The sequence below is a fragment of the Mobula birostris genome, chromosome 7 (genome assembly GCF_030028105.1).
Source record: "Mobula birostris isolate sMobBir1 chromosome 7, sMobBir1.hap1, whole genome shotgun sequence".
Taxonomy (NCBI): domain Eukaryota; kingdom Metazoa; phylum Chordata; class Chondrichthyes; order Myliobatiformes; family Myliobatidae; genus Mobula; species Mobula birostris.
The window spans coordinates 53,393,490-53,420,883 of record NC_092376.1 but is presented as its reverse complement, the minus strand read 5'-3'; the positions used below and the strand labels follow the sequence as shown (position 1 = coordinate 53,420,883).

General features: G+C 38.5%; 1 protein-coding gene across 11 annotated transcripts in view; it reads right to left on the bottom strand.

Annotated features, from left to right (window-relative positions):
• Nucleotides 1-24,483: 24,483 nt before the first annotated feature.
• The window catches only part of dcun1d5 (DCN1, defective in cullin neddylation 1, domain containing 5 (S. cerevisiae)), a 29,890-nt gene continuing 26,979 nt past the window's right edge, over nt 24,484-27,394 (bottom strand). For all 11 annotated transcript variants that reach the window (XM_072263153.1, XM_072263147.1, XM_072263155.1 and 8 more), the window contains one exon: nt 24,484-27,333. In XM_072263153.1, the coding sequence (XP_072119254.1) occupies nt 27,278-27,333 (56 nt within the window). In that variant the 3' untranslated portion in view covers nt 24,484-27,277. The remainder of the gene's footprint in view (nt 27,334-27,394) is intronic.

Genomic DNA, 27,394 nt, shown 5'->3' with positions numbered 1-27,394 from the left:
TTTATTCATCTTCAGCATGTGAGAAAACTCTGCCCTGTTCTGCTGTTGCTTTCATTAAAGATCCTAAACCTTTGGAATGACTTCTACTGTTGGAGGCAATAAGAATCCCGTCATTATACAGTGTTGCTACCTGCTCATGAAATTTAACTATGGTAAAAGACCAAGAGCATGAATAGTGTGGATGACAATATGTGGACAGGACAGTCATGGTGGGGTACAAATCAGGTTTCTATTCTGTACCAGTCTAAATGGCCCTATTGAATTGCATATCACAATCCTAATGCATATTCTCTGATGCTATTCAACTTATCCCCATGTGTTTCTCTGATGAACTAAAAGAGTTAGTGACAGGTCATATTTCCAGAAGGCTGTTGTCCACAAGCACTTAGTAGAAAGGAAAAGCTGGTTGGTATTTATGTTGCCAAACATCCCGACAGTACCATGTTCTGAATACAACTTGCATTCCCAGAGAAACAATACAACAAACAAATATTTATTATTGTGGTTGTTCTTGCCCAAGAGAATATTAGGGGGAGTTTTATTTTAAGTTGTTAAGATCCATATTAAGGACAAAAGGCTGTTAAGCACCAAATGAAAAAGTGTCTTGAATTACACTACATATTTGATGTATAAAGCTAACTTAAGTCTGAAGGATACCAGGTTTCGAAATATTATAGTTACATAACATATAGTGATTAAGTGATTAAAATAAAGCCTGGACATTTCATTCTAATGTTTGTCAAAATAAATATTCGTCAACTCTTTAAACCTTTGATCTTAAGAATATAAAAATATAAAGTTTGCCCAGTACTGAAAACATAAACCACAGAGTAATATTATGTTTCACCATATTATTACAGCAACTTAATTGCTTAAGAACTTGTTCTACCCTTGGTGCAATAGGAAGCATTAGATGGCAAATAAAAAAAAGTGTTGCAAAACAAATGTTGAAATGTTCTTTAAAACCAAAGTTATGTGTTCAAAGAGATAGCAGCAACATTATGACAACCTATTTCACAAACTCTTATTTTGAAAATTCTCACCTTATCTTAGAATACAGTATTCTTCTGATTAATCCCCTATTATATAATTCAGTGGGATGATGGTGTAGTGCTGTTATTGGATTGTTAATCTGATAAATGTGGGTAACATGTGAGATGCAAGATGACACCAGGGCATGGAGATTTGTTGCAAGCTGCTGTCTGCAGATTTACTTTTTACTTGAATTATAATGATCCTACTCTTAAACCTAAATTCTATGACTTCAAGACACTTTATTTTGCATCTGTTATTGTATCCCCTTGTACTACCTCAATACTCTGATGTGATAAACCGACCTGTATGGATGGAACACAAAACAAAATTTTTCACTGCACCCCCATACATGTAAGAATAATAAACCAATTTATTTACCAAATTTACCAATTACCACCATAGCCATTTCAAAACTAGAATTTGGTCTAAAAATATTTGTAAGTTAAAAAAAAACTTCAATAAGACTATAAGACACAGGAACAGAATTAGACTATTTAGCCCATCAAGTCTGCTCTGTAGTTTCATCATGGCTGTTCCATTTTTCCTCTCAGCCCCAATCTCCTGTCTTCTCCCTGTATCCCTTCAAGCCCTGACCAATCAAGAATCTATCAAACTCTGCCTTAAATATACATACAACCTTGGCCTCCACGGTAGCCTGTGACAAAGAATTCCACAGATTCACCATTATCTGGCTAAAGAAATTCCTTCTCATCTCTGTTCTAAATGGATGCCCCTCTATTCTGAGGCTTGGTCCTTGGGTCTTAGACTCTCCCACCATAGGAAACATCCTCTCCACATCCACTGCATCAAGGCCTTTCGCTATTTGATATGTTTCTATTAGGTCACCCCCTCATTCATCTGATGGCCCAGAGCCATCAAACGCTCTTCATATGACAAGCTGTTCAAACCTGGAATCATTTTTGTGAACCTCATTCAAACCCTCTCTAGCTGCAGCACATCCTTTCTAAGATAAGGGGCCCTAAACTGCTCACAGTACTCCAAGTGAGGCCTCACCAGTGATTTATAAAGTCTCAACATTACACCCTGGCTTTTATATTCTAGACCTCTTGAAATTAATCTTAACATTGCATTTGACTTCCTCACCATAGACTCAACCCGCAAATTAACCTTTAGGGAATTCTGCACAAGGACTCTCAAATCCCTTTGCACCTCAGTTTTTTGTATTTTCTCTCCATTTAGAAAATAGTCAACCTTTCATTTCTTCTACCAAAGTGCATGACCATACACTTCCCAATACTATATTCCATCTGCCACTTTTTTGCCTATTCTCCTAATGTCCAAGTCCTTCTGAAGCCGCTTTACTTCCTCAAAACGACCTGCACCTCCACCTATCTTCGTATTGCCTGCAAACTTTGCACCAAAGTCGTCAATTCCATCATCCAAATCATTAACATATAATGTAAAAAGGATCAGTGCAAATACCTACTCAGGTGGAACACCACTAGTCACCGGCCGCCAACCAGAAAAGGCTCCCTTTATTCCCACACTTTGCCTCCTGCCAGTCAGCCACTGCTTTATCAATGCTAGAATCTTCCCTGTAATACCATGGGATTGTGGCTTGTTAAGTAGTCTCATGTGTAGCACCTTGTCAAAGGCCTTTTGAAAATCCAAATACACAATGTCTCCTTTGTATATCCTGCTTGTTATTTTTTCGAAGAATTCCAACAGATTTGTTAAGCAGGATTTTCTCTCAAGGAAAGCATACTGACTATGGCCTATTCTACTATGTGCCTCTAAGTACCCCAAAACCACATCCTTAACAATCGAGTTCAACATCTTCCCAACCACTGAGGTCAAACTAACTGGCCTACAATTTCCTTTCTTCTGCTCATCTCCCTTCTTGAAGAGTGGAGTGACATTTGCAATTTTCCAGTCTTCCAGAACCATTCCTGATTCTTGAAAGATTATTACTAATGTCTCCACAATCTCTTCATCCACCTCTTCAGTACACCATCTGTTCCAGGTGACTTATCTACTTTCAGACCTTTCAGTTTCCAAAGAGCCTTCTCCCTAGTTATGATAACTTCTCACACTTCATGACCCCTGTCACCTGGAACTTCCACCATACTGCTAGTGTCTTCTACAGTGAAGACTGATGCAAAATACTTATTCAGTTTCATTGTACTACCTCTCCAGCATTGTTTTCCAGTGGTCTGATATTCACTTTTGCCTGTCTTTTACACTTTATGTATCTAAAGAAACTTTTGTTATCTTCTTTAATATTATTGGCTAGCTTACTTTTGTATTCCTTCTCTACCTTCTTAATGACTTTTTTTTAGTTGGCTTTGGTTGGTATTTGAAAGCTTCCCAATCCTCTAACTTCTCACTATTTTTTGCTCTATTATGTGCCCTCTCTTCAGGTTTTATGATGGCTTTGACTTCTCTTGTTAGAAGGTGTTGTGTCATCTTGCCATTAGAATACTTCTTCCTCTTTGGGATATACATATCCAGTGCCTTCTGAATTGCTTCCAGAAATTCCAGCCATTGCTGCTCTGCTGTCATCCCTACTAGTAATCAATTCTGACCAACACCTCTGTCATGCCTCTGTAATTCCCTTTACTCCACTTTTATACTGATACATCTGACTTTAGCTTCTCCTTCTCAAATTTCAGGGTGAATTTGATCACATTATAATCACTTGTCCCTAAGGGTTCTTTTACTTTAAGCTCTCTAATCAATTTTGGTTCATTGCAGAACACCCAATCCAGAATAGCTGATCCAATAAAACTGACCATTGCTGTAGTAGAACAAAAAGTTCACTAACAACCTCAGAGAAGAAAATTTAACTTTATATCAGTTGTACTGCTGCATTTTTAAGCCAACTCTGTAGTGATAGAGCAGGACATGAAGTTATATTAAACTGTTGGCAAATTGTGTTCATTAACAGTGTATTTGGCAAGCAATAAACGTAACACAAAAATTAATATTTTTAAATTTCCTGTGTTATGGTCAAATCTGACATTTGTTGCACATCGCCAAAAGTGAATGATGCTACTTAAAATTACAGGCAAGATTCAAATGGGGCAATGTGCTAAGCAGCCATTTACAGACTTCATTGAATTTTACAATTACCAGATAACATTGTTGTTACTTTACCTTTGTCAGCCTTTAATTAAATATGCTCATTTTATCTGAACTGATATTCACACACTGCCAAGATGTCATGATTTCTGTGAGGTTTTTTTTGCCTGCATTTTGGTCATCCAGAAAATAAACTCCTTTTGTCATTTCTATAATATTTGTTGTGACTGTGATCAAAGTCACCAGAGAAATATGGAAGCTGGTGATAAAGAAGTCTTCATTTGTCACAATAAGCAGCCATTCATCTGGAAACACTCTTGATAGTGTCTTACAAATTCAAAAGTACATGACATTTTTATACCCTTATGATCAATAGGTGATTCAATACTGTTTCAATAGTTACAATGGCATCGTGTACTTCAATAATTTGGATTAACAATACTTACTTTGAATTGTATCTCTACAGTGGGAAACACCTCTGAATGTTCAAGTACATTGGCTTGGACAAAACAATTTCAAATTTCCCTGAATTTATTTACAATGGTGCAAATTAGTTCATCTCATAGTTGCTTGGATTGAACGCCAATTAACACAAACCCCATTGTTTTAACGTTTATTTTTATAGCAGTATACTGTAAAGTTGGCACAGAGCCCATATATGCATATACAATCTCTTAGCCTGTGCTTTTAACTTCAATTTACTGCTTGCAATTTACAATAAAAACTGAAGACTGGTTCACTGTAACTGAATTAATTTCTATCATATTCACACAACTCCAGAATATTCCCTAACAGTGTTCTGGGTTAAAATCTCTTTTTTGTTTTCTATTGATTTTTTGGTTGTACTGGACTTGATGGAAGTGAGAGAAATCTGCTGAAGAGCCCTTGGAGAAATTGTGATATCATTTGTGAATGATGAGATAAAGACGTATTGCAATTGTTTAATTCCCAGTGTTCACAAGATTTGTCTGGTCTCTGGAATATTTATGGGGTCTATTTCATTCTAAATGTGAGAGGAACTCAGCAGGTCAGGCAGCATCTATGGAAAGGAATAAAGGGTCAACGTTTTGAGCTGAGACTCTTCATCAGGGCTCTGCATACACAATCTCTAAAGCTACAATACGTCTTTCATGAATCTGGATGTAGGTCATTTGCTGCTTGAGATTTATCAGTGTTCTTGTTACTAACATCATTGGTACTTTTGTACTAATTCACTTCTTATACAGGATTTCCTCATTTAGGCTTTTGGCTCACCAGAATTTCTGGAAGCATTTTATGTCTTCTTCCAGAAAGATAAATACATAATTTTTGTTTCATTCCTCCACCACTTCCTTAGTCTCTATCTGAAAAACCCAATCACTCTTCGCAAATGATCTGCGTTTGTCCTTACTAGGTTTTCCCCTTATGACCTACTTAAGGTCACCAATTATAACATGCAAGACATGTCTTTTCTATGTCCTTACCATTTATGATTTTACAAACCCAAATTTCAGAACCAGTGGAAAGTACAAAACATCACAAAGAATTAAAATAAAACAGGCTAATTTGAGACATAAAGGATTTTCAACCCATTTTCTAGGGTTGGGGAAACAGACAGCAGTGAACTCAGCCCTCCTGTATGCATTGGACTGAAGTACCACAATCCCACCTTAACCTAATGTAAGTGAGCCCTCCGTGGCATCACCATAGCATTGAAGCTTTGATTGCTATCTATTAGTTACACTGGACACATATTCTGTATACCTGATACATGACTCCTCAAACCAGCAATATAAATCAAGCTTCATCACAGTGAGAGATTTCTGGGACTTCAAGGATGATCTCAATGCTCCAAAGATGTTCTCTATTTCTGTTAAAATATGTGATAACCTCATTGACTTATGGATATCTCTGGCTTATGATTACTCAAGATGGAGAGGTAGCATTCAGGATGGCATTCAAAGGGTGGTTGTAAGTCAACCTCATTGGTGTGTCATGAACCCCGTGATGGGAATAAAGAACCAGCAGAGATGGAAAACACTTTGGAGTCCAGTATTGCTTTAAACTAATAACATTTATTAGTAACTACGCAACACAGTAATATAAATGTAGATAAAATCAAACAGGTTAGCAATGATTATATATATAAGTAAGTATATCAGTAAGTGTGGAAATATATGTATGAAAAACCAAGTTTCTTTAAGTCTAGGGGTAAAAAGATACAGTCTTACGATGATGAGGGAAGTTCAGTTCAGTTCAGTTCAGTTCAGATAATGGTATTGAGTTGAGTAGTGATGGAGAGAGAGAGAGAGATTTGAGTCTTCAGGTGAACTGACGCCGTTGATCTTCTCGTTGTCCTTCGAAATCCTTTAAAAGTCACCGACTGTGACTTTAGCAAAGTGGACTGGTTTTCTGTGGTGGAGCTATCCCCCAGGCGAGGGTGGACACATGGACAACTCCCCACCAGTCAACCCCTTTTCCTTCTTTGCACTGCAAGAGCGATGGATCAATCCACCTGATCGATCCTCCAAAACTCACTTTTTCTGCAGGCACAACAATGCTCATTCAGTGTCCAAACATGTGCCTGAGGTCTGTATCATCTGACCTCCTATTTATCTCACTGTACTGGGTACCACCAGTCATTCAAACAACTCCTCCTTCCTCTCTCTGTGAAAGAAATGCACAAGCAGGCGAACTGTCTTCGAAGAAATATCAACAACCTGCTGAAAATCATAACATTGAGTGTCCATTAAATAACACCGCCTTCAGTCACCATAGCAACTTAAGAGTTGCTCGGTGCTGTCTCCAACTCCAAACTCAGTAAAAATCCAAAGTTACTTCCAGTGCCTAAAGTGACAGTCCAACCGTTAATCTCCGTCTCTCTCTCTCTTTTACAAACAAGCTATCAGTGGTAAATAACTCTCTCCCTCTCTTTTCAAAAGCACAGTTAATAGGGGTACTTCAGGATCCCCTCACACTCCCCTTCCTCAGAGTAAAAAAAATTGACGAAGATGATTTTTTTGTCTAAATGTAAATTACAGAGTTTTAAACAATACAGGTAAAATCATCAGATGACTGAGCATAAATGTGAACAATTTCCAACTTAATATCTGGATAACTAATCAGCTATAACATAGTATCTTTTATGTTTGATTTTTAAGTCACATTCAATAGACAATAGACAATAGGCGCAGGAGTAGGCCATTCGGCCCTTCGAGCCAGCGCTGCCATTCACTGTGATCATGGCTGATCATCCACAATCAGTATCCAGTTCCTGCCTTATCCCCATTACCTTTGATTCCGCTATCTTTAAGAGCTCTATCCATCTCTTTCTTGAAAGCATCCAGAGACTTGGCCTCGACAGCCTTCTGGGGCAGAGCATTCCATATATCCACCACTCTCTGGGTGAAAAAGTTTTTCCTCAACTCCATTCTAAATGGCCTACCCCTTATTCTTAAACTGTGGCCTCTGGTTCTGGACTCACCCATCAGCGGGAACATGCTTCTTGCCTCCAGCGTGTCCAATCCCTTAATAATCTTATATGTTTCAATAAGATCCCTTTTCAGCCTTCTAAATTCCAGAGTATACAAGCCCAGTCGCTCCAATCTTTCAACATATGATGGTCCTGCCATCCCAGGAATTAACCTTGTGAACCTACGCTGCACTCCCTCAATAGCAAGAATGTCCTTCCTCAAATTTGGAGACCAAAACTGCACACAGTATTCCAGGTGTGGTCTCACCAGGCCCTGTACAGCTGCAGAAGGACCTCTTTGCTCTTATACTCAATTCCCCTTGTTATGAAGGTCAGCATGCCATTAGCTTTCTTCACAGCCTGCTGTACTTGCATGCTTGCTTTCAGTGACTGATGTACAAGAACACCTTGATCTCGTTGTGCTTCCCCTTTTCCTAACTTGACTCCATTTAGATAATAATCTGCCTTCCTGTTCTTACCACCAAAGTGGATAACCTCACATTTATCCACATTAAACTGCATCTGCCATGCATCTGTCCACTCACCCAGCCTGTCCAAGTCACCCTGCATTCTCATAACATCCTCCTCACATTTCACACTGCCACCCAGCTTTGTGTCATCGGCAAATTTGCTAATGTTACTTTTAATTCCCTCATCTAAATCATTAATATATATATATATAGTAAACCAGCGGTCCCCAACCACCTCAAGGTATGCGCTACCAGGCCGCGAGGAAATGATATGAATGTGCGATAGGAGTCAGCTGCACCTTTCCTCATTCCCTGTTACACCTACTGCTGAGCTTGAACACACCGAGGTCATTACCCACGCGTCATCCATGTCAGAGCGGGAAGGAGATCAACTCCTCGAGCTTGCAAATAACGGCGGGCTGAAAAGTATGTTTGACATAACATCTCTGCCGGCATTCCGGATCAAAGTCAAGGCTAAATATCCTGAGATAGTCAGGAAAGCACTGAAAATGTTGCTTCCATTTCCAACATATCTCTGCAATGAATGCAACGAAAACTAAATTGCGGAATAGACTGGACATAAGGAACCCCCTTCGAGTATCGCTGTCTCCCATCACCTCTTGATGGCAGCGTCTTGTTGCAGGGAAACAAGCCCAGGGTTCCCACTGATTCAGCGATATTGGTGCGTTGCAATGATTTTATATTTTCATACGAGGAAAATATGCACTGTGTGTTTGATATCCAAACGTTACTTAAAATGTTATGATGCTATTATAAGTGACTTATATAACCATGTAACAATTACGGCATGGAAACAGGCGATCTCGCCCCTTCTAGTCCGTGACGAACGCTAGTCTCACCTAGTCCCACCGAGCCGCACTCAGCCCATAACCCTCCATTCCTTTCCTGTCCATATACCCATCCAATTTTTCTTTAAATGATTATATCGAACCTGCCTCTGCCACTTCTACTGGAAGTTCGTTCAACACTTCAAGCTCCCCATCCTCCCCTGGTAATTGTCTTATCGCTATATTCATGCGAGGAAAATATGCGGTGTGTTTAATATTAAATTCGTTAGATAAACCCTTTTAGAAATGAAATTGAGTGTATTAGCCCCTTATTACCAATATTCCCGTCGTGATTAACACCCCTCCCCCGCCCCGCCGCCGCCACCAACAAAATCGGCAAAACACATCAAAGTTGCTGGTAAACGCAGCAGGCCAGGCAGCATCTGCAGGAAGAGGTGCAGTCGACGTTTCAGGACTAACTTCGTTAACGTTAACAAAGTTAGTCCTGACGAAGGGTCTCGGCCTGAAACGTCGACTGCACCTCTTCCTACAGATGCTGCCTGGCCTGCTGCGTTTACCAGCAACTTTGATGTGTGTTGCTTGAATTTCCAGCATCTGCAGAATTCTTGTTGTGTAGAATCGGCAAAAACAATTTTTAAGAAATCGGCACGCAAACGCATGCGCAAGTTACACATGCGCACTGGTGCCTGCCCAAGGCTTCATGGTCATTGTAGTCTTTCTGGGGGTAAACCCAACGTATTTGACTGCTACTCTTGTACGTTGGCAACCCTACCCGCCCCCCACCCCCCGAACCGGTCGGCCGGTCCGCAAGAACATTGTCAATATGAAACCGGTCCGCAGTACGAAAAAGGTTGGGGACGCCTGTTGTAAACAGCTGTGGTCCCAGCACTGAACCCTGCGGTACCCCACTGGTCACCTCCTGCCATTCCGAAAGGGACCTATTAATCGCTACTCTTTGTTTTCTGTCAGCCAGCCAATTTTCAATCCATGTCAATACTCTGCCCCCAATATCATGTGCCCTAATTTTGCCCACTAATCTCCTATGTGGGACTTTATCAAAGGCTTTCTGAAAGTCCAGGTACACTACATCCACTGCCTCTCCCTTGTCCATTTTTATAGTTACATCCTCAAAAGATTCCAGAAGATTAGTCAAGCACGATTTCCCCTTCATCAATCCATGCTCACTCGGACCGATCCTGTTACTGCTATCCAGATGTGTTGTAATTTCATCTTTTATAATTGACTCCAGCATCTTTCCCACCACCGATGTCAGGCTAACCAGTCTATAATTCCCTGTTTTCTCTCTTCCTCCCTTCTTGAAGAGAGGGACAACATTAGCGACCCTCCAATCCACAGGAACTGATCCTGAATCTATAGAACATTGGAAAATGATTACCAATGCATCCACGATTTCTAAAGCCACCTCCTTAAGTACCTTGGGATGCAGACCATCAGGTCCCGGGGACTTATCAGCCTTCAGACCCAACAGTCTATCCAACACCATTTCCTGCCTAATATAAATTTCCTTCAGTTCATCCATTACCTTAGGTCCTTTGGCCACTATTATATCTGGGAGATTGTTTGTGTCTTCCCTAGTGAAGACAGATCCGAAGTACCTGTTCAACTCGTCTGCCATTTCCTTGTTCCCCATAATAAATTTGCCCGTTTCTGTCTTCAAGGGCCCAATTTTGGTCTTAACTATTTTTTTCCTTTTCACATACCTAAAGAAGCTTTTACTATCCTCCTTTATATTCTTGGCTAGTTTACCTTCGTACCTCATTTTTTCTCCACGTATTGCCTTTTGAGTTACCTTCCATTGCTCTTTAAAAGTTTCCCAATCCTTCGGCTTCCCACTCGTCTTTGCTATGTTATACTTCTTCTCTTTTATTTTTATACTGTCCATTACTTCCCTTGTCAGCCACGGCCTCCCCTTACTCCCCTTAGGATCTTTCTTCCTCTTTGGAAGAAACTGATCCTGCACCTTCTACGTTATTCCCAGAAACACTTGCCATTGCTGTTCCACTGTCATCCCTGCTAGGGTATTGTTCCATTGAACTTTGGCCAGCTCCTCCCTCATAGCACCATAGTTCCCTTTGTTCAACTGTAATACTGACACTTCCAAGTTTCCCTTCTCCCTCTCAAATTGTAGATTAAAACTTATTATATTATGGTCACTACCTCTTAATGGCTCCTTTACCTCAAGGTCCCTGATCAAATCCAGTTCATTGCACAACACTAAATCTAGAATTGCACTCTCTCTGGTAGGCTCCAGTACAAGCTGTTCTAAGAATCCATCTCGGAGGGACTCCACAAACTCCCTTTCCTGCAATAGCAGACTCCAATTTAACAACATTTATTTTTATCCTTCATCTTAGTTAGAAACATCAATGGATTATAACTCATGTAAACCACAAGTGGTCTCTGGGCAACAGAAAGATTTTGAGGTCTCTGATCATAGGCCTCAAAATGTTGTAAGATCAGAATAAGTGCTAAGAATTCCTTTTCAACAGTTGAATAATTTTTCTGGTGTACATTAAAGTTCTTTGAGAAATAAGCTACTGGATGTTCAATGTCATTCACTCCTTCCTGTAGCAGTACAGCCCCAGCAGCTTTGTCGCTAACGTCTGTTGCTATTGAAAATGGCTTTGAAAAAAAATCAGGTGCTTTGAGCACAGGATAGTTTTCAGACCTTCAAATGCCTCCTGGCAAAAATCACTCCATACGGATCTTTCACTCTTCCCCAGGAGTTTTGTTAGGGGAAGAGCAATTTCAGCAAAGTTCTTACATAACTTATGATAATATCTAACCATTCCTAAAAACCTTCTTAAAGCTTCCTTGCCAGTTAGAACAGGAACCTCAACAATAGCTTGAACCTTGGCCTGTACAGGAGCCAGGTGGCCCTGGCCCACCACATAACCCAGATATGTAACTGTGGCATGGTCAAACTCACTTTTAGCAAGGTTCACAGTAAGACTGGCCTTGGGAAGTCTGTCAAACCGTCAATATGCTCTTCCCACGTGTCATTCTAGACCACTAAATCATTGATATGAACTCCTGTGTTTTCTAACCCTCCAATCACAGAATTGATTATTCTTTGAAATGTCTCTGGTGCATTTTCCATCCCGGTGTAAAACATTGTATTCATACAGTCTAGATGGTATCACAAATGCTGATATCTCTTTAGCCCTCTCTGTTAAAGGACCACCCTTGTATCCTTTTAACAAGTCAATCTTAATAAGGTACTTAGCCTTCTCCACTCTATCAATACTGTCATCCATTCTCTTTCTTTGTTCTTTCTTGTTTCTAATTTCTTCTTCAACCATTTTACTTTGAGGAAAGTTCACCCTGTGAAGATGCTGTTTCATGGGCTGGGCTGAATTGATAACGACGTGATGCACTGCACCTGCACCATTTCAAAAGGCCAATTAGTCCTTTCACTTGTTTTTGTGGTTTTGGGTCCAACTGATGGACCTTATCAGTAATATTTTTCAAAACAATGAAATTCCGACATTTTGGTGGGTCTGGATTCAGTGGGCAAATATGTTTTTCCACTCCATTATCAGATTCCACGACTCCATTTTGTTCCATAACAATTCTCCCAGCTGTAATTCTAGCAAACAAGTGTCTTATTTTGACTTGACCATTTTGTAAACTTTCCTTGGCAAAGTCACAAAGCCTACTAAATCTCTTCCAGAGTTTGAAAACATAATTAGGCACACTGACATATTTTCCTAAATCAGACCATAGTTCTCTAAGTAGGGTCAAAGGTCCTTTTGGCCTGTAACTGAATACAGGTTCCAACAAACCACCCTTCATTGCCTTCTGAATCGAATCTCCAACAATAAATAAGAGGAGGGGAACCCCCTCATCCCAACTTTTCCCATTTCTCACACAATGTGCTTTAATCATGGTCTTAAGAGTTGAGTTGAACCGTTCCAAGGCTCCCTTGGACTCTGTGTGATATGTAGATGATACTATGTGTTTAGCTTTCACCTCTCTAACTATCCCCTGGAATGTTCTCGAAGTGAAGTTACTGCCCTGGTCAAATTGAATTTCTCTGGCAGACCTTCCAGTATGAAAAACTTACCCAATGCTGTTACCACAGTCTTGGCCTCTGTGTTTTCAAAAGACATTGCTTCAGGGAACCTAGACACAGCACACACAATTGTTAACACATCCTGATAACCAACTGCAGTCTTTTGCAATGGGCCTACACAATTCACTACATCCTTCCTTAAACTAGGCCAGTAAAATTCCTTCACAATCCGATTCACTGTCTCTCTCACTCCATGATGTCCACCTAAAGGCACATTGTAAGCCATGTTTAAAATTTCAGCCCTGTAAACTTTCAGAACCACCACGTGACTTGCAAGCACTGTGGCTGGTCTCCACCTCCTCATTAACATCCCATCTTTAAGGTAATGTCCCACTGACTCCTCTCCTGTGAGAGCTATCTCCTTTAAAACCACCATTCCAGAATCTTGCTTCTGTTCCCCTATAAATTCCTTCCTCAATAAAGATAAACCTTTCTCATACACCTTACTCTTCTCAGCCTTACTGCCCTCTTAAGTCCTGCTGAAATCTGGAAGGTAGAAAAGTCTGTGACACATCATAATTTAAACCTCTGGTTTTGCTATTGTAGGCCTCAACAGCAACTTTGCTCATTAGCTGAATTTCTGAAACACTCTTATCTTGGAGAGCTGTCAATATGCTTCCATTGTTTATTAAACTCAGTACCATCATCAGGCTGATGAGAATTATGTAAACATTATGAAACAGGCCAAATAATCTCTTTATCAACTTTCTCCGACCTTCACTATGACTTGCTTCCACAGCAACTTCCACTCCAAAACCATAACAATTCTTCTTTTCCTCCACAACATCACACTGAATAACATTATGGCCTTGCAGGTGCTCAAATGTCCAAACAAAATTCCACAGACCATCACATCTTTTCTCAGCAGGCCTCTGTCCTGCAAGCAGGGTTAAAGGTCACACAACCAAGCCAACCTTTTCCAGCACTTTATCCAAAAGTCCAGGAACAGCACTTTTGCCATTATTTTCAGCAACACTGACCTCACCAATCTCCACCTCTTCACCAGCTTTTAAAACGTGGTCTAATACAAGTAACTGAGAATCCTCACATTCCACTGGTACCAAGGTTAACCCCTTATTCACTGAACCAAGATCACCTGACACACAAAGACTGCATTCCTTTCCAACCAAGCCAGGCACCTCAGACTTCAATTGAGCCTCAACATAAGGTTCAGAATCCTGTGAACTCACAAGTACTTCAACAACCTGAACACATTCAATCGGAACAGCTGCCTCTTCTGGGCTGTCATCACTTGTCCCAGTTTCAAGTTCAAGGTCACCCCGAACCTCCCAGCTATTCTCTGGCAAACTCTCATCTGGAGTGAATTCAACCTCGTGGGTTAAAACTTCTTCGTCTGCTTTCTTATCAAACCCCTGCAAGGCAGCAGCCTCCTCTGCATCCACGTATGCCCTTACCTCATCAGGAACACAACTTTTCAATTCATCACACAAAACAAGCCCTTCCGAGCTGCAAAAATCATCAGGGTCCGACACTAAATCTCTTTGCTGCAACCTCTCCCTTTTAAACTGTCTCTGTCTTTCTGCCACGTGATCTTCACATTGCCATTGCCATTTCTCCCTCTCAAGCTGTCTCTGTCTTTCTGCCTCTTCTCTCTGTTTTGCTGCCTTTCTAGCTTCATGGACCCTCCTCTTTTCTGCTTCAACAGCCTCAAGCTGTTTTAATTTCAACTGCAATTTCAATTCATGCTCCATTCTTAATTTTTCCAACTGAAGCTGAAGCTCATCCTCAGCAGATTCACCTTCCATGAACAACTCTAACGCCTCCTCATCAAACGTACCCTTATCTGGGTAATGCTGGGCCATTATCGTCTGCATCTGAGCTTTCCTCATTTTAATAGTCACCTTCAGTCTTAACTTTTGAGCAATTCCCAATGGCACAATCCTCGTAGCATCATCCAACGTTTCCGGGGTTGGTTCCAACATAAACTCCTCAACACTAGCATCCATTTCTGCTGTATTTCCACACAACCAGATCAAAAGGGATTTTCCCCAATCAATTCAAACCAGCCTCCTGACCAATTTGTTCATATCATGGAGGCAGGCCCCAATTTATGTCACAAACCCCGTGACGGGAATAAAGAACCAGCAGAGATGGGAAACACTTTGGAGTCCAGTATTGCTTTAAACTAATAATATTTATTAGTAACTACACAATACAGTAATATAAATGTAGATAAATCAAACAGGTTAGCCATGATTTTATATATATAAGTATATCAGTAAGTGTGGAAATATATGTATGAAAAACAAAATTCTTTAAGTCTAGGGGTAAAAAGATACAGTCTTACGATGATGGGTAGAGTTCAGTTCAGTTCAGTTCATGGTATTGAGTTGAGAAGTGATGGAGAGAGAGAGAGAGGGAGAGATTTGAGTCTCCAGGTGAGCTGACGCCGTAGATCTTCTCGTTGTCCTTCGAAATCCTTTAAAAGTCACCGACTGTGACTTTAACAAAGGGGACTGGTTTTCTGTGGTGGAGCTATCCCCCAGGCGAGGGTGGACACATGGACAACTCCCCACCAGTCAACCCCTTTTCCTTCTTTGCACTGCAAGAGCGATGGATCAATCCACCTGATCGATCCTCCAAAACCCACTTTTTCTGCAGACACAACAATGTTCATTCAGTGTCCAAACATGTGTCTGAGGTCTGTATCATCTGACCTCCTATTTATCTCACCGTACTGGGTACCACCTGTCATTCAAACAACTCCTCCTTCCTCTCTCTGTGAAAGAAATGCACAAGCAGGTGAACTGTCCTTGAAGAAATATCAACAACCTGCTGAAAATCATAATATCAAGTGTCCATTAAATAACACCGCCTTCGGTCACCATAGCAACTTACGAGCTGCTCGGTGCTGCCTCCAACTCCAAACTCAGTAAAAATCCAAAGTTACTTCCAGTGCCTCAAAGTGACAGTCCAACCATTAATCTTCGTCTCTCTCTCTCTCTCTCTCTTTTACAAACAAGCTGGTAAGTAACTCTTTCTCTCTCTCTCTTTTCAAAAGCACAGTTAATAGGGGTACTTCAGGATCCCCTCACAGGTGGGTCTGAAGTCACATAAAGCAAGTTGAGGTAAGGATGGCAGATATTCTTTTCTAATGGCTGTCAGTTGAAGAGATGAATTTTCACATTGTCTAATTAAGGATGAACAATAAATGTTGCTTTGCTATCCAGATCTGTATTCTGTCTATAAATGTAAAAAAAAACTATATGCCTTGTACCATGATAAGAAGAGATCCTAGTTAGAGCTAGAGGACTTGAGACAGAATTTATGTGATAGAGTGATACATCATGGAAACAGTCCCTTTGCTCCATCTCACCTGTGCTAACTGTGTTGTCTAGTGAGCTAGTGCCATCTGCCCTCTAACCCCTTCTATCCATGTTTTTAACCAGATGGCTTTTCAATGTTGATAATGCGTCTGCCTTAACCACTGTTTCTGGCAGATCATTCCGAACACACTGCCCTTTTTTAAAGAGAAGCTGCCAATGATGCACTTTTAAAATCTCTTGCATCGGATCTTATACCTATGCTCTCTTGTTTCAGCAACTGCTCCCTGATAAAAAGACGATGTGCTCTTGCCCTGTATTTGCCCCTCGTGATCTTATATACGGTTACCAGGTAACCACTGAGTTCCAAGAAATAAAGTCCTCTTCTACATAACGTCTCTTTATGCACAGGTCCCCAAGTTCAGGCAACATCCTGGCAAATCTTTTCAGCACTCTTTCTAGTTTAATAATATTTTTTCTACAATAGGGTGACCAAAACTGTATACAATATTCCTTGTGCAGCCTTGCCAATGTCTTATATAAATAACTTTCCAGCACCTATACTCAATGCCTTGATTGATGAAGGGCAGCGTGCCAAACACCACCTTCACCACCCTATTCACCTGCGATGTTGTTTCCAGTGAATAATGCACTGGTACTGCACAGTCCCTATGTTGTTTTATTTATTGTATTTAACTTCTTTTTAAAAGAATTTTCTCCCATTATAATTTTTCTGTATCTGTAAGGGACCCACATTTACTGCTGCTAATCTTTACATGTTTAGAAGACTCAGAATCAGAGTTTGGTTTAATATCACCAGCATATGTCATGAAATTTGTCGTCTTTGTGGCAGCAGGAAAATGCAATGCATAATAATAGAAAAAAACTGAACCACAGTAAGTATATATAAATAGTTAAATTAAGTAAGTAGTGAAAAATAGAAATAAAAAATAGTTCATGGATTTCATGTCCATTCAAAAATTGTATAGTGGGGGGGAAGAAGCTGTTTCTGAATTGTTGTGTATGTGCCTTCGTGTTTCCGTACCTCCTTCCTGATGGTAGCAATGAAAACAAGGCGTGACCTGGTGATGGGGTTCTTCAGTGATGGACAACATCTTTCTGAGGCATTGCTCCTTGAAGGTGTCCTGGATATTATGGTGCCTAGTGCCCATGATGGAGCTGACTAAGTTTACAACTCTCCGAAGCTTATTTCAATCCTGTGCATTAGACCTCCATACCAGAAGGTGATCTATAGTTAGGATGCTCTCTATAGTACATCTGTAAAAGATTGAAGTGTCTTTGATGACATATCAAATCTCCTCAAATGCTGCTGCCGTGTCTTCTTTGTAGTTGCATTGATACGTTGGGTCTAGGTTAGGTCCTCATAGATGTTGACACCCAGGAACTTGAAACTGCTCACTCTTTCCACTTCTGATCCCTCTATGAGGACTGGTGTGTGTTCCCTCATCCTACCCTTTCTGAAGTCCATAATCAGCTTTTTGGTGTTACTGACAATTGGAAGGTTGTTTCAGTGACACCACTCAACTAGCTGATATATCTCACTCCTGTATGCCCTCTCATCACCATCTGAAATTTTGCCAACAGTAGTTGGCATATGTTACATATCTCTGGAAGCTCTTACAAACTATTTACATATCTTAGTAGTTTATTCTCAGTTTATTTCCTTTCTTCAATTCCACTCAGGCCTCACACATTTCTAAAATTTTCTCAATTTTCAAGATTATTGGTATATTTTGGCAACATTATCAGAGTTGTCATTCTGCCCACCTTTTGCTTTTGTTAGTTATATAACACGCCTCATGGTATTTAATTCCAAAATACACTAGGTGGTAACTTTATTAGATACACCTGTATACCTGCTCATTTATGCAAATATCTAATCAGCTATTCATGTTGCATCAACTCAATGCACAAAAGCATGTAGACATGGTCAAGATGTTCAGTTGTTGTTCAGATTAAACATCAGAATAGGGAATAAATGTGATCTAGTGACTTTGATCATGTAACAATTGTTCTGCCATGTGTGGTGGTTTGAGTGTCTCAGAAACCGCTGATCTCCTGTGATTTTCATGCACAACATTCTCTAGAGTTTACAGAGAATGGTGTGAAAAAACAAAACAAAACAAAAAAAATCCAGCATGCAACAATTCTGTGGGTGAAAATGACTTGTTGATGTGAGAGGTCAGAGAAGAATGGCCAGAGTGGTTCATGATGACAATAAAGCAACAGTAATTCAGATAACCACATGTTACAATAGTGGTGTGCAGAAGAGCATTCCTGAACATATAACACGTTTAGCCTTGAGGTGGATGGGCCACAAAGATCATAAACATACAGAAGTACACTCGGTGGCCACCTTATTAAGTACCTCCTAGTTATTGGTGGTGGGGGATATGAGGTGGGCATGCTATGTTGACACCAGAGTACGTGGTGACACTTTTGGGCTGCCCCCAGCACGTGTTGGCTGTTAATGTAAAAGACACCTTTCACATACAAGGGATAATAAATGAATCTGAATATGAAAAGTGAGGCAGCGAAATTATCACAGGGCAAGAGCAGGAAGATGAGGGCATACATAAATGTTATATACATAAAACAGATCATCATATTGCTGCATCATTCTTGCTTTGTAAAGTTCACAAAAAAAAGCTATACTTTGCTGTGCAGTGACTTACTCTAGGTTCTAACACAGAAGATAGCTCATACATGCTCCTATAAGATTTTAAAACATTGCTGCAAAATATACCCTTTCATAACCTTGTCACCTGATTTCATGTCTATCTTTTATACAAAGTGAGCTTGAAGGTTTGAACTTTAGGGTCATGACAACATTAAAAAAAAAGCTTTAGCAGTACATGTAGCAAGACTTTACCAGTAAGACTGAATTGTCATGAGGATTACATAAGAAATAGAAAAAGGAGCAGCCAGCAGGCTTTAGTGGCTGTTTTGCAACCTCAAATCCCCATTTACTTTTAATGTGTCTATAAAAAGTATTCACCCCCTAACCCCAGAAGTTTTCATGTTTTATTGTTTTACAACATTGATTCACAGTGGATTTTATTTGGTTTTTTTTTTGACACTGATCTACAGAAAAGAATCTTTTGTGTCAAAGTGAAAACAAATTTCTACAAATTGGTCTAAATTTATTACAAATATTAAACACAAAATAATTGGTTGCACAATTACTCACCCCCTTCAAGTCAGTATTTAGTATATATACCTCTGGCAGCAATTACATTCTTCAGTTTGTGTGGATAGGTCTCTATAAGCTTTGCACATCTGGACACTGTAATTTTTCCCCATTCATCTTTACAAAACTGCTCAAGCTTTGTCAGATTGCAAGGGGGTCACAAATGCACAGCTGTTTTCAAGCCCAGCCAAAGAATCTCAATTGGAGTGAGGCCTGGACTCTGACTTGGCCACTCCAGGATATTAACTTTGGTGTTTTTAAGCTATTGCTGTGTAGCTTTGGCTTTATGCTTGAGATCATTGTCTTGCTGGAAGACAAATCTCCCACATTGCAGTTCCCTTGCAGACTGCATCACATTTTCCTCCAGGATTCCCTGTATTTTACTGCATAAGAACATAACAACATAAGAAATAGGAGCAGGAGTAGACCAACCGGCCCATTGAGCCTGCCCCGCCATTCAATAAGATCATGGCTGATCTGTCCGTAAACTCAGCTCCACCTACCTGCCTTTTCCCCAAACCCTTAATTCCCCTACTGTGTAAAAATCTATCTAAATGTATCTTAAATATGTTTAGTGAAGAAGCCCCAACTGCTTCCCTGGGCAGAGAATTCCAGAGATTCACCACTCTCTGGGATAAACAGTTTCTCCTCATCTCTGTCCAAATCTCCTCTGAATTTTGAGGCAATGCTCCCTAGTCCCACCTACCAATGAAAACAACTTTCCTACTTTGATCTTATCGATACCTTTCAAAATTTTGTATGTTTCTATAAGATCCCCTCTCATTCTTCTGAATTCCAGGAGTCCCAAGGGACTCAATCTCTCCTCATAGGTTAACCCCTTCACCTCTGGAATCAACCCGGTGAACCTTCTCTGCACTGTCTCCAAAGCCAGTATATCCTTCTTGAGTACAGAGACCAGAACTACATTCATTTTACACTATACCTTCACAAGCCTTCCAACGTCTGCTGCAGTGAAGCATCCCCACAGCTTGATGTAGCCACCACCATGATTCGTGGTAGGGATGGTGTGGTTTTGCTGATGTGTAATCTCCTGACCTGTGCTTTTCAATAACCTTTTCACAGTTACTTTTGTCTTCATGGTGTACTTTTCACCAGGATACTGACTTACCAGCAGTTGGACCTTCTATATACAGGTGTATTTCTACAACAATCAATTGAAACTCCTTGACTGCACACAGGGGAACCCCATTTAACTAATTGTGTAACTTCTACAACCAATTGGCTGCACCAGTGAGGATTTAGTGTACCATATTAAAGGGGGTGAATACCTATGCAATCAATTCTTTCGTGTTTTATATTAGATCACTCTGTAGAGATCTGTTTTCACTTTTACATGAGTCTTTTTCTGCTGATCAGTGTCAAAAATGCCAAATTAAATCCACTGTGATTCAATGTTGTAAAACAATAAAACATGAAAACTTCCAAGGAGGGCAAATACTTTTTATAGGCACTGTATATAAATACTCATGAATCACAACCGAATTTGACAGCTTGGATAGAAAATTCCAAAGATTTATTAATCACCAGAAGATATTCATTGCATCTCAAAGGCTCACTTTAATGATGAAGTTTAAGGATGAACAAGGGCAGAAAAAGTTGATTGGAATACAATGTCATTCCATTTCTAAGCTATTGTTGAGAGATACCTGATTTATTTGTAGAGTTATGAATTTGAAACCGATACGATCACAATCCAGAACTTTATGAAGTCAAATAAGATCCCTATTAATTTCACCTCTCCACCTCAAAAGGCTCCATACCCAAATAAATGTTTTCATCGGATTAGTTTATACATTTCCGATCAACATGAAGGTAGTTGATTGAAGTTCTACCTGCTGGAATAGCCATACATTAGGACTGATTCTAAGATACTTCTCTTCAATAATATACAATCAATTTTAGGTAAGTTTGGCAAACAAGCTTATCCTTAAATGGAAGTTTAAGCCTCTATTGCATATCCATATAGATAAGTAATGAAAGGCTGTGGGAAATCTAACACTTTTCCAAAAATTGCACTCATTAGAAATTCCAAAAGAAAACAGGCTATGTGAACCAATCAGTTTAGTGGAAGTATATTTACTAGATATTGACACAGTAAAAATGTGAGGGAAAAAGGGTGTTGATTTTCAATAAATAAGGAATTTTCTTAATAAATATGTGCAGAACTTTCAAACTTCATTTGGATTACTTGTTAATAATACAGCAGCTTTACAACTGGCACTTGTGGGGTACAGAAATATGGCTGGCTGTTTTATTGTCTTCTAGTTAACTCATTTGATTTTACAGTGTTTTAATTCATTTTTATTTATAAGATTGGATACCTTGACAAACAAGGTTAATTTTAATTGTTCTGAATATGGCATTTTCACCTGTGACTTTATGTCACTAACCTTTAGGATCAATGTTAAGTCACATACATTTGAAGTATTCAGCTGGTCAGAAAAGCAAGGGCACTAAACACCTTTGAGTGTGTTTCAAATGAGGGAATGCACCTTTCTGCATTCTGATTTGCGACAGTCCCTCAGTGAATGCATAATTACAGAGAGTGTGACCAACTGCTTTTTATTCTACATGGAAATATGCAGTGGTATTCCCCAGGGTCTGACATAGGGACCACTGTTTTCACTATTATATATCAAAGACATATTTTCATAGGCTGTGGATTTCAGAACTTGAATGGGAATTAAACAGTGAGATTGTAATACTTTAGCAAGACACAGAATAAAGACAATTGGTAACATTTTATGCAAGAAATGAGAGGCAAAGCTTGCTTTTTTTTTTAAAAAGATGACCACATAAAATAGTATTTGGTATAACTTAAAAAGGAGACCTGAGATGGATGAATACAGATATTTGTGGTGACAGAACAAGTTGAAGACTGCAAAAACTAAAACACTGTTGACGATCGTTATACCTTAACACACTGGTTAGTTAAAAAAGTACCATGGTCATATTTCAGAGAAAGTGTTCAGATTTTATAGCCTTACCCAAATTCCAACTGACATGAAAACCTTTTAAAATTAAAATAAAATCACAGGATGCAGAATTGTCCTCTTTATTAGCAGTGTTCAAATTATTTTAAAATTCTATTTAAGGTTTTAAGTGCAGAGAGACACTACTTTCAGTGGAATCCAGGCAGAGACTAGTTGGCAAATAATCAGAGGCAAGAAAAGAAAAACATTCCCCCCTCCCCCCCATCATACCAAGTTGTTATGAAATAGTGGCAGAAGCATTTTCAAAACCATTTCATAAGTGCTCTGAATAAATACTTCATAAAAAAAAATTTAAAAAGCTATGGAGAATGAAGTCCGGAATGGAACAGGTGAAAAAGGTTTGACCTTCTTTGCTATATCTGTACATTTTATCCTCAACCACAGCTGAAATGAAATCCAATATGGTGGGTTCATGATTAATTGGCATTTTTAATTGAAAATGGGTGATTACAAATTGAAAAGTCAAAGGAAACCTTTATAACCCCATTAATCTTTGTCTTCCAGTGAGGCTGGGGAAAGGAGATTAATAGAGATGGGGTGGGAAACGTAACAGTCAATACAAGACTAATCTGTCCTAGATTCTATCCAAAACCACAGGCTCAAGAAAAACATTGGCTTTTGTGTGATTAAGGCTCAAGAAAAACATTGGCTTTTGTGTGATTAAGAATGACAACCTAAACAAACCATGAATATGGTATTCTAAACCATTAGATGTTAAGTTGATAAAAATAAAATGTAATACAGTCTGATCAATGCTGCAATTATTCTAATAGACACACATCCATACTGAACACACAAGATCAAGCAGTTTTAAATACTATCAAAATAGTGTAAAATTAGAATCTTTTTTTTTGGTTTAAAGGTCTGTAATGAAAAATACAAGGTCACACACCACCAGTGTACAAAATACTGACAATAAAACACACTTATATGCTCCATTGTGTGAAAAATCCACAATCTTGTTTTCCTTTGGTTGTACAAAATAATTAGACCCTGGACGTTTATGGTTATGTAAGCAGCAGGGTGAATAGATTTTAAGTATCACCATTCATGAATTAAGACACTTAAATAAACACTGTTCCTTTTTTTTTATTATTATACAACTAAAATGCCAGAGTTCACAGTCCTTGGCGTGTCAGTAATTCTGTTTTAAGTTGCATTGCAATAGGTCTTTTTCTCCAATATCTTTAAATATGAAAACATGCAAAGTCATTTTATATTCCATTATGAACCTCTTTATAAAGTTTATCATTCAATTTAAATAGGTTTGTGATTAGGCAATGCAAAAATATACAAACGTAGTTCCGATCCAAAGGAAACCGTGAGTGGATACCACCGAATAGGAACAGTGAAATCAGGAAAAAAAAGTTGTGCTCCTTTTGTAGGATCACACCAATAATGCAAATTTGACATTTTATATTTTGTGAAGTCATAAACTGGGTTAAATTGTTAACAATACTAGATTCTCTATTCTTTTAGCACAGCTTACATGCATAGTAATCCCTTTGTCACACTCCACAATATTTATTTGCTTCAGATAGAGAGAACTGAGGGATTAAAATACACTTGTTGGAAAATGACAAATGAAAAAATGCAATTATATATTCAGCAGCATATTTTAAAATTATTGAAAGTACACTGAACTATAGGTTTCACCTACAGTATTCCCCTTTAAAAGAAATGCTATGAAGTACATTAACTTACACAACCTGCAAGTTTCTTCAATCTATTCCTATTCATATCCTTTCTAAACACTGCAACAGAGTTTCTCAGAGATCAGGGTATTTCATGGACAAGATGGACGAATTACCCCTCTATCTAAACCCCATGGCATATTTTGCTATCTTAGGTCTTTGAGCACAAATTAGATTCTATATTGAAAGTCTGGATTTAAATCTAAAACTATTGGTTCTATGACTTAGGAACTCTGTCTGGGGACCTTTAAATTATGAAAAAAGGAAAATTAAAAAAAAGCTGACTGCAAATTCCATGGATATCCTTAAGCATTTCACACTTTATGATTAACTTTTCTCAAGTGAAGTCAATTACATAGAGACCAGAACTCATTGCATGAGTTAGGTTTTCTCTTTTAAAAGGCAACTGAATACATTTGATAGAAAACATAAAAGGGAACAATGCAATACATAAAATATTGGAGGAGCTTAGCAAGTCAGGCAGCATCTATGAAGGGGAATAAACAGTCAACATTTCAGGCTGAGACCCTTCATCAGGAATAATGTACTGTTCATGTGTTCCCACCTTGCTCATACCTGAAACTGATGGAGTTAGGTACAAATGCGATTCAATTAAATTGAGTATTTCTAAATTAATTACCTCACTTAAAAAAGTTTCACAGAAAGATGGATTTCATGCCAGATTAACAAAAAAAATGCAATGGAAAAATGGAGTAATGATGCCCTATAAGATTTAAAGTTTGAAATTCTGAATGTTAAGTAAAAGCATAAAATTGTTCTTGAGGGTCATTTTAAATGGAATTGTAAAGTGAAATTGGCTGGGCACTTTATTTAGGTGATTTTCAATGAATAATAAAGTAATTTGAAAGATGAATGCTGACAGTGTAATTTTTGCACTATAGTGCATCATCTAGACCAAGATCTATATAGCTTTTGTCCAGCTGCCAGCAAGCTTTACAGTGACATAAATGACAACCCCTAAAAGGCATCTCAAGAATTCTCTGACTTTGGGCATCATTGATGGCACTCAAGTCTGAAGAACTCAATAAATCATCTGTATCGAAAGACTCATTTTCTTAGCTTGGCAGTTAGTCTGATGGGAAGCTTGTTGACACTTCTAGAGCTGACATTCATGTGCTAGTTCCTAGTGATATCTAAAATAACATCCACAGAGGGTGAAAATATATGGCAACATCACAAAAATCAACTTTTAAAAACAAAATATATTTAAAAACCATCCTTTGTACTTTAAGAAAACAACCGTATAACATTAACTGAAGTTCTGATATCAGTTTTTTTAAAATATACTTTTGAATAATTATCCTATCAGCTGTAAGGATTTCTTTCTGAAAAAAATGCTTGCTTAAAGATCCACTGTACTACATACAGAGACTAAATTTCATTAAATTAGTTACTTTACAACAGGGAAGAACTAGCCCCATTATTTCAAACAAACCTCATAATAAATCATTTAGCAGTTTAAAAAGTAAACTTTTCAAGTAACTGATTCTGTACTAACAAGCTGTATTCACGTTAATAACTTCTACTGAGAGAGACTGGGTACGATGATTTGTGTGTGGTGTAATAGACCACAGGTTAAATTCTTGCTCCAGGAATTGGATGCATAATGGCTCATCTTGTGCAAGTGGGTGGATGAAGGCAGTACAGGATCTTACCAATTTACTGAGTAATATATATTAAATAATTAGTACTCAGAATTGAGCAATCTTGAGTTTTGAGCCCTTTGCACTGTTAACCCATTGTTAAAAATCTGTAAGACTTTGATAATTTTAAAATGTTTTTAAAAAACATCAAAAATACACTTTGAATATTAACTGGCACTAGGATGTACAGAACTGTGTAAAGTGCATCCCAAAACACCACCCTGCATCTAACTTTGTGGGCTTTTGAGAGAACAGTAAATTAGTAGCTTTTAGTGTTTTGGAAATTATCATACTGTTCCAATAATTAAATTGCCTAAATATCTTCTGCACAAAGTAAATTCAGGAATTGCTAAGAATCTGCTCAAATATGAAATACTGAGGGAAAAAGATAAAAGAATTCACCACAATTATCCTTCAGTGTTTCAATCTTAAGTGTTTAGATCATACTTTGTATACACAAAAATTCACTGTCAAAATTACAATTCATATTTTGGATGCTAATGAGCATAAGAATTTTCTTTTAAATTCAAGGTCCCACAGCATCACCTTCATACAAAAGCAATAGCATAAGAGTACTTAGTTCAAGCTAATTTACAGCTTTCTATCCTGGAGACAAATATTTGATACTGTATAGTCTCACAATGTACTTAGTACAGTGGGCCAACTAAGAGCTGTGGTAACATATCTGCTGTTACTAAAAACTGTAGTCAAAACCACATGCATGCTCATGAAATAATGAAGGCTATTATATGCAGTTCCAATCACATACTCCCGCCCCCCCCACTTAATTCAGATTTATACGACCACAATCCATTTTGTTCTTAAAAATGGACATAAAATAAATAAAGCTTTTGAAAACAGGCAAATCTGTGGATACCTTGACAATGTAAATGAAAAAAGTTTAAACATACATCTGTATCACACGTAATCCTCCTTTACACGGCCTCGCAGAGGTGCTACTGGCATTACCATTAACGCTGAGCTCACAGTCCTAGAACAGCACCAGTACCTATTGATATAGTATATCACAGAAAAAATGCTATATAGTTACAATAAAATATGATGAGGTTCAGTAAGTTTTTGGTATGGTACCAGAATGGCAGATTTCCAATACATTAGTATACACTTTCCAATAACTGAAAAATCGCATTCATACACTTGCATCTCTCAGTCACACATAAAAATCATTTGTTTTTAATGGAAACCTATAATTTTTAAATGTGCTTCAAAGTACTTAGGAAGTTATAAACAGATATTGCCAAAAGCATTAAGATTCAAGACTGGACAAAATCCTAACATCAGGTGCCATATTTGATGAATACATAATAAAATGCCTAATATAGATGCAACTTGAAAACCTTCTTCCCTCTTGTAACACTGAAAAATCTGTAGCTAGCATAAAAGATGGCTTTTGACAAATACTTTCCATTTCATAATTAAAGACATAGTTTGGTTGGATAGCAAAACATTATTGCTCTCCTGGGTACTTCTCTTTTCCTCTAATTTGTTATGATGATTGCCTTGCTTTCTGCCACTCAACAAATTCATCAAGCAGCACAGGCCCTGAAAACAAAAAATAAATTGAAATTGTAATTTATTTTATAACTGTACCAGAATAAATGCA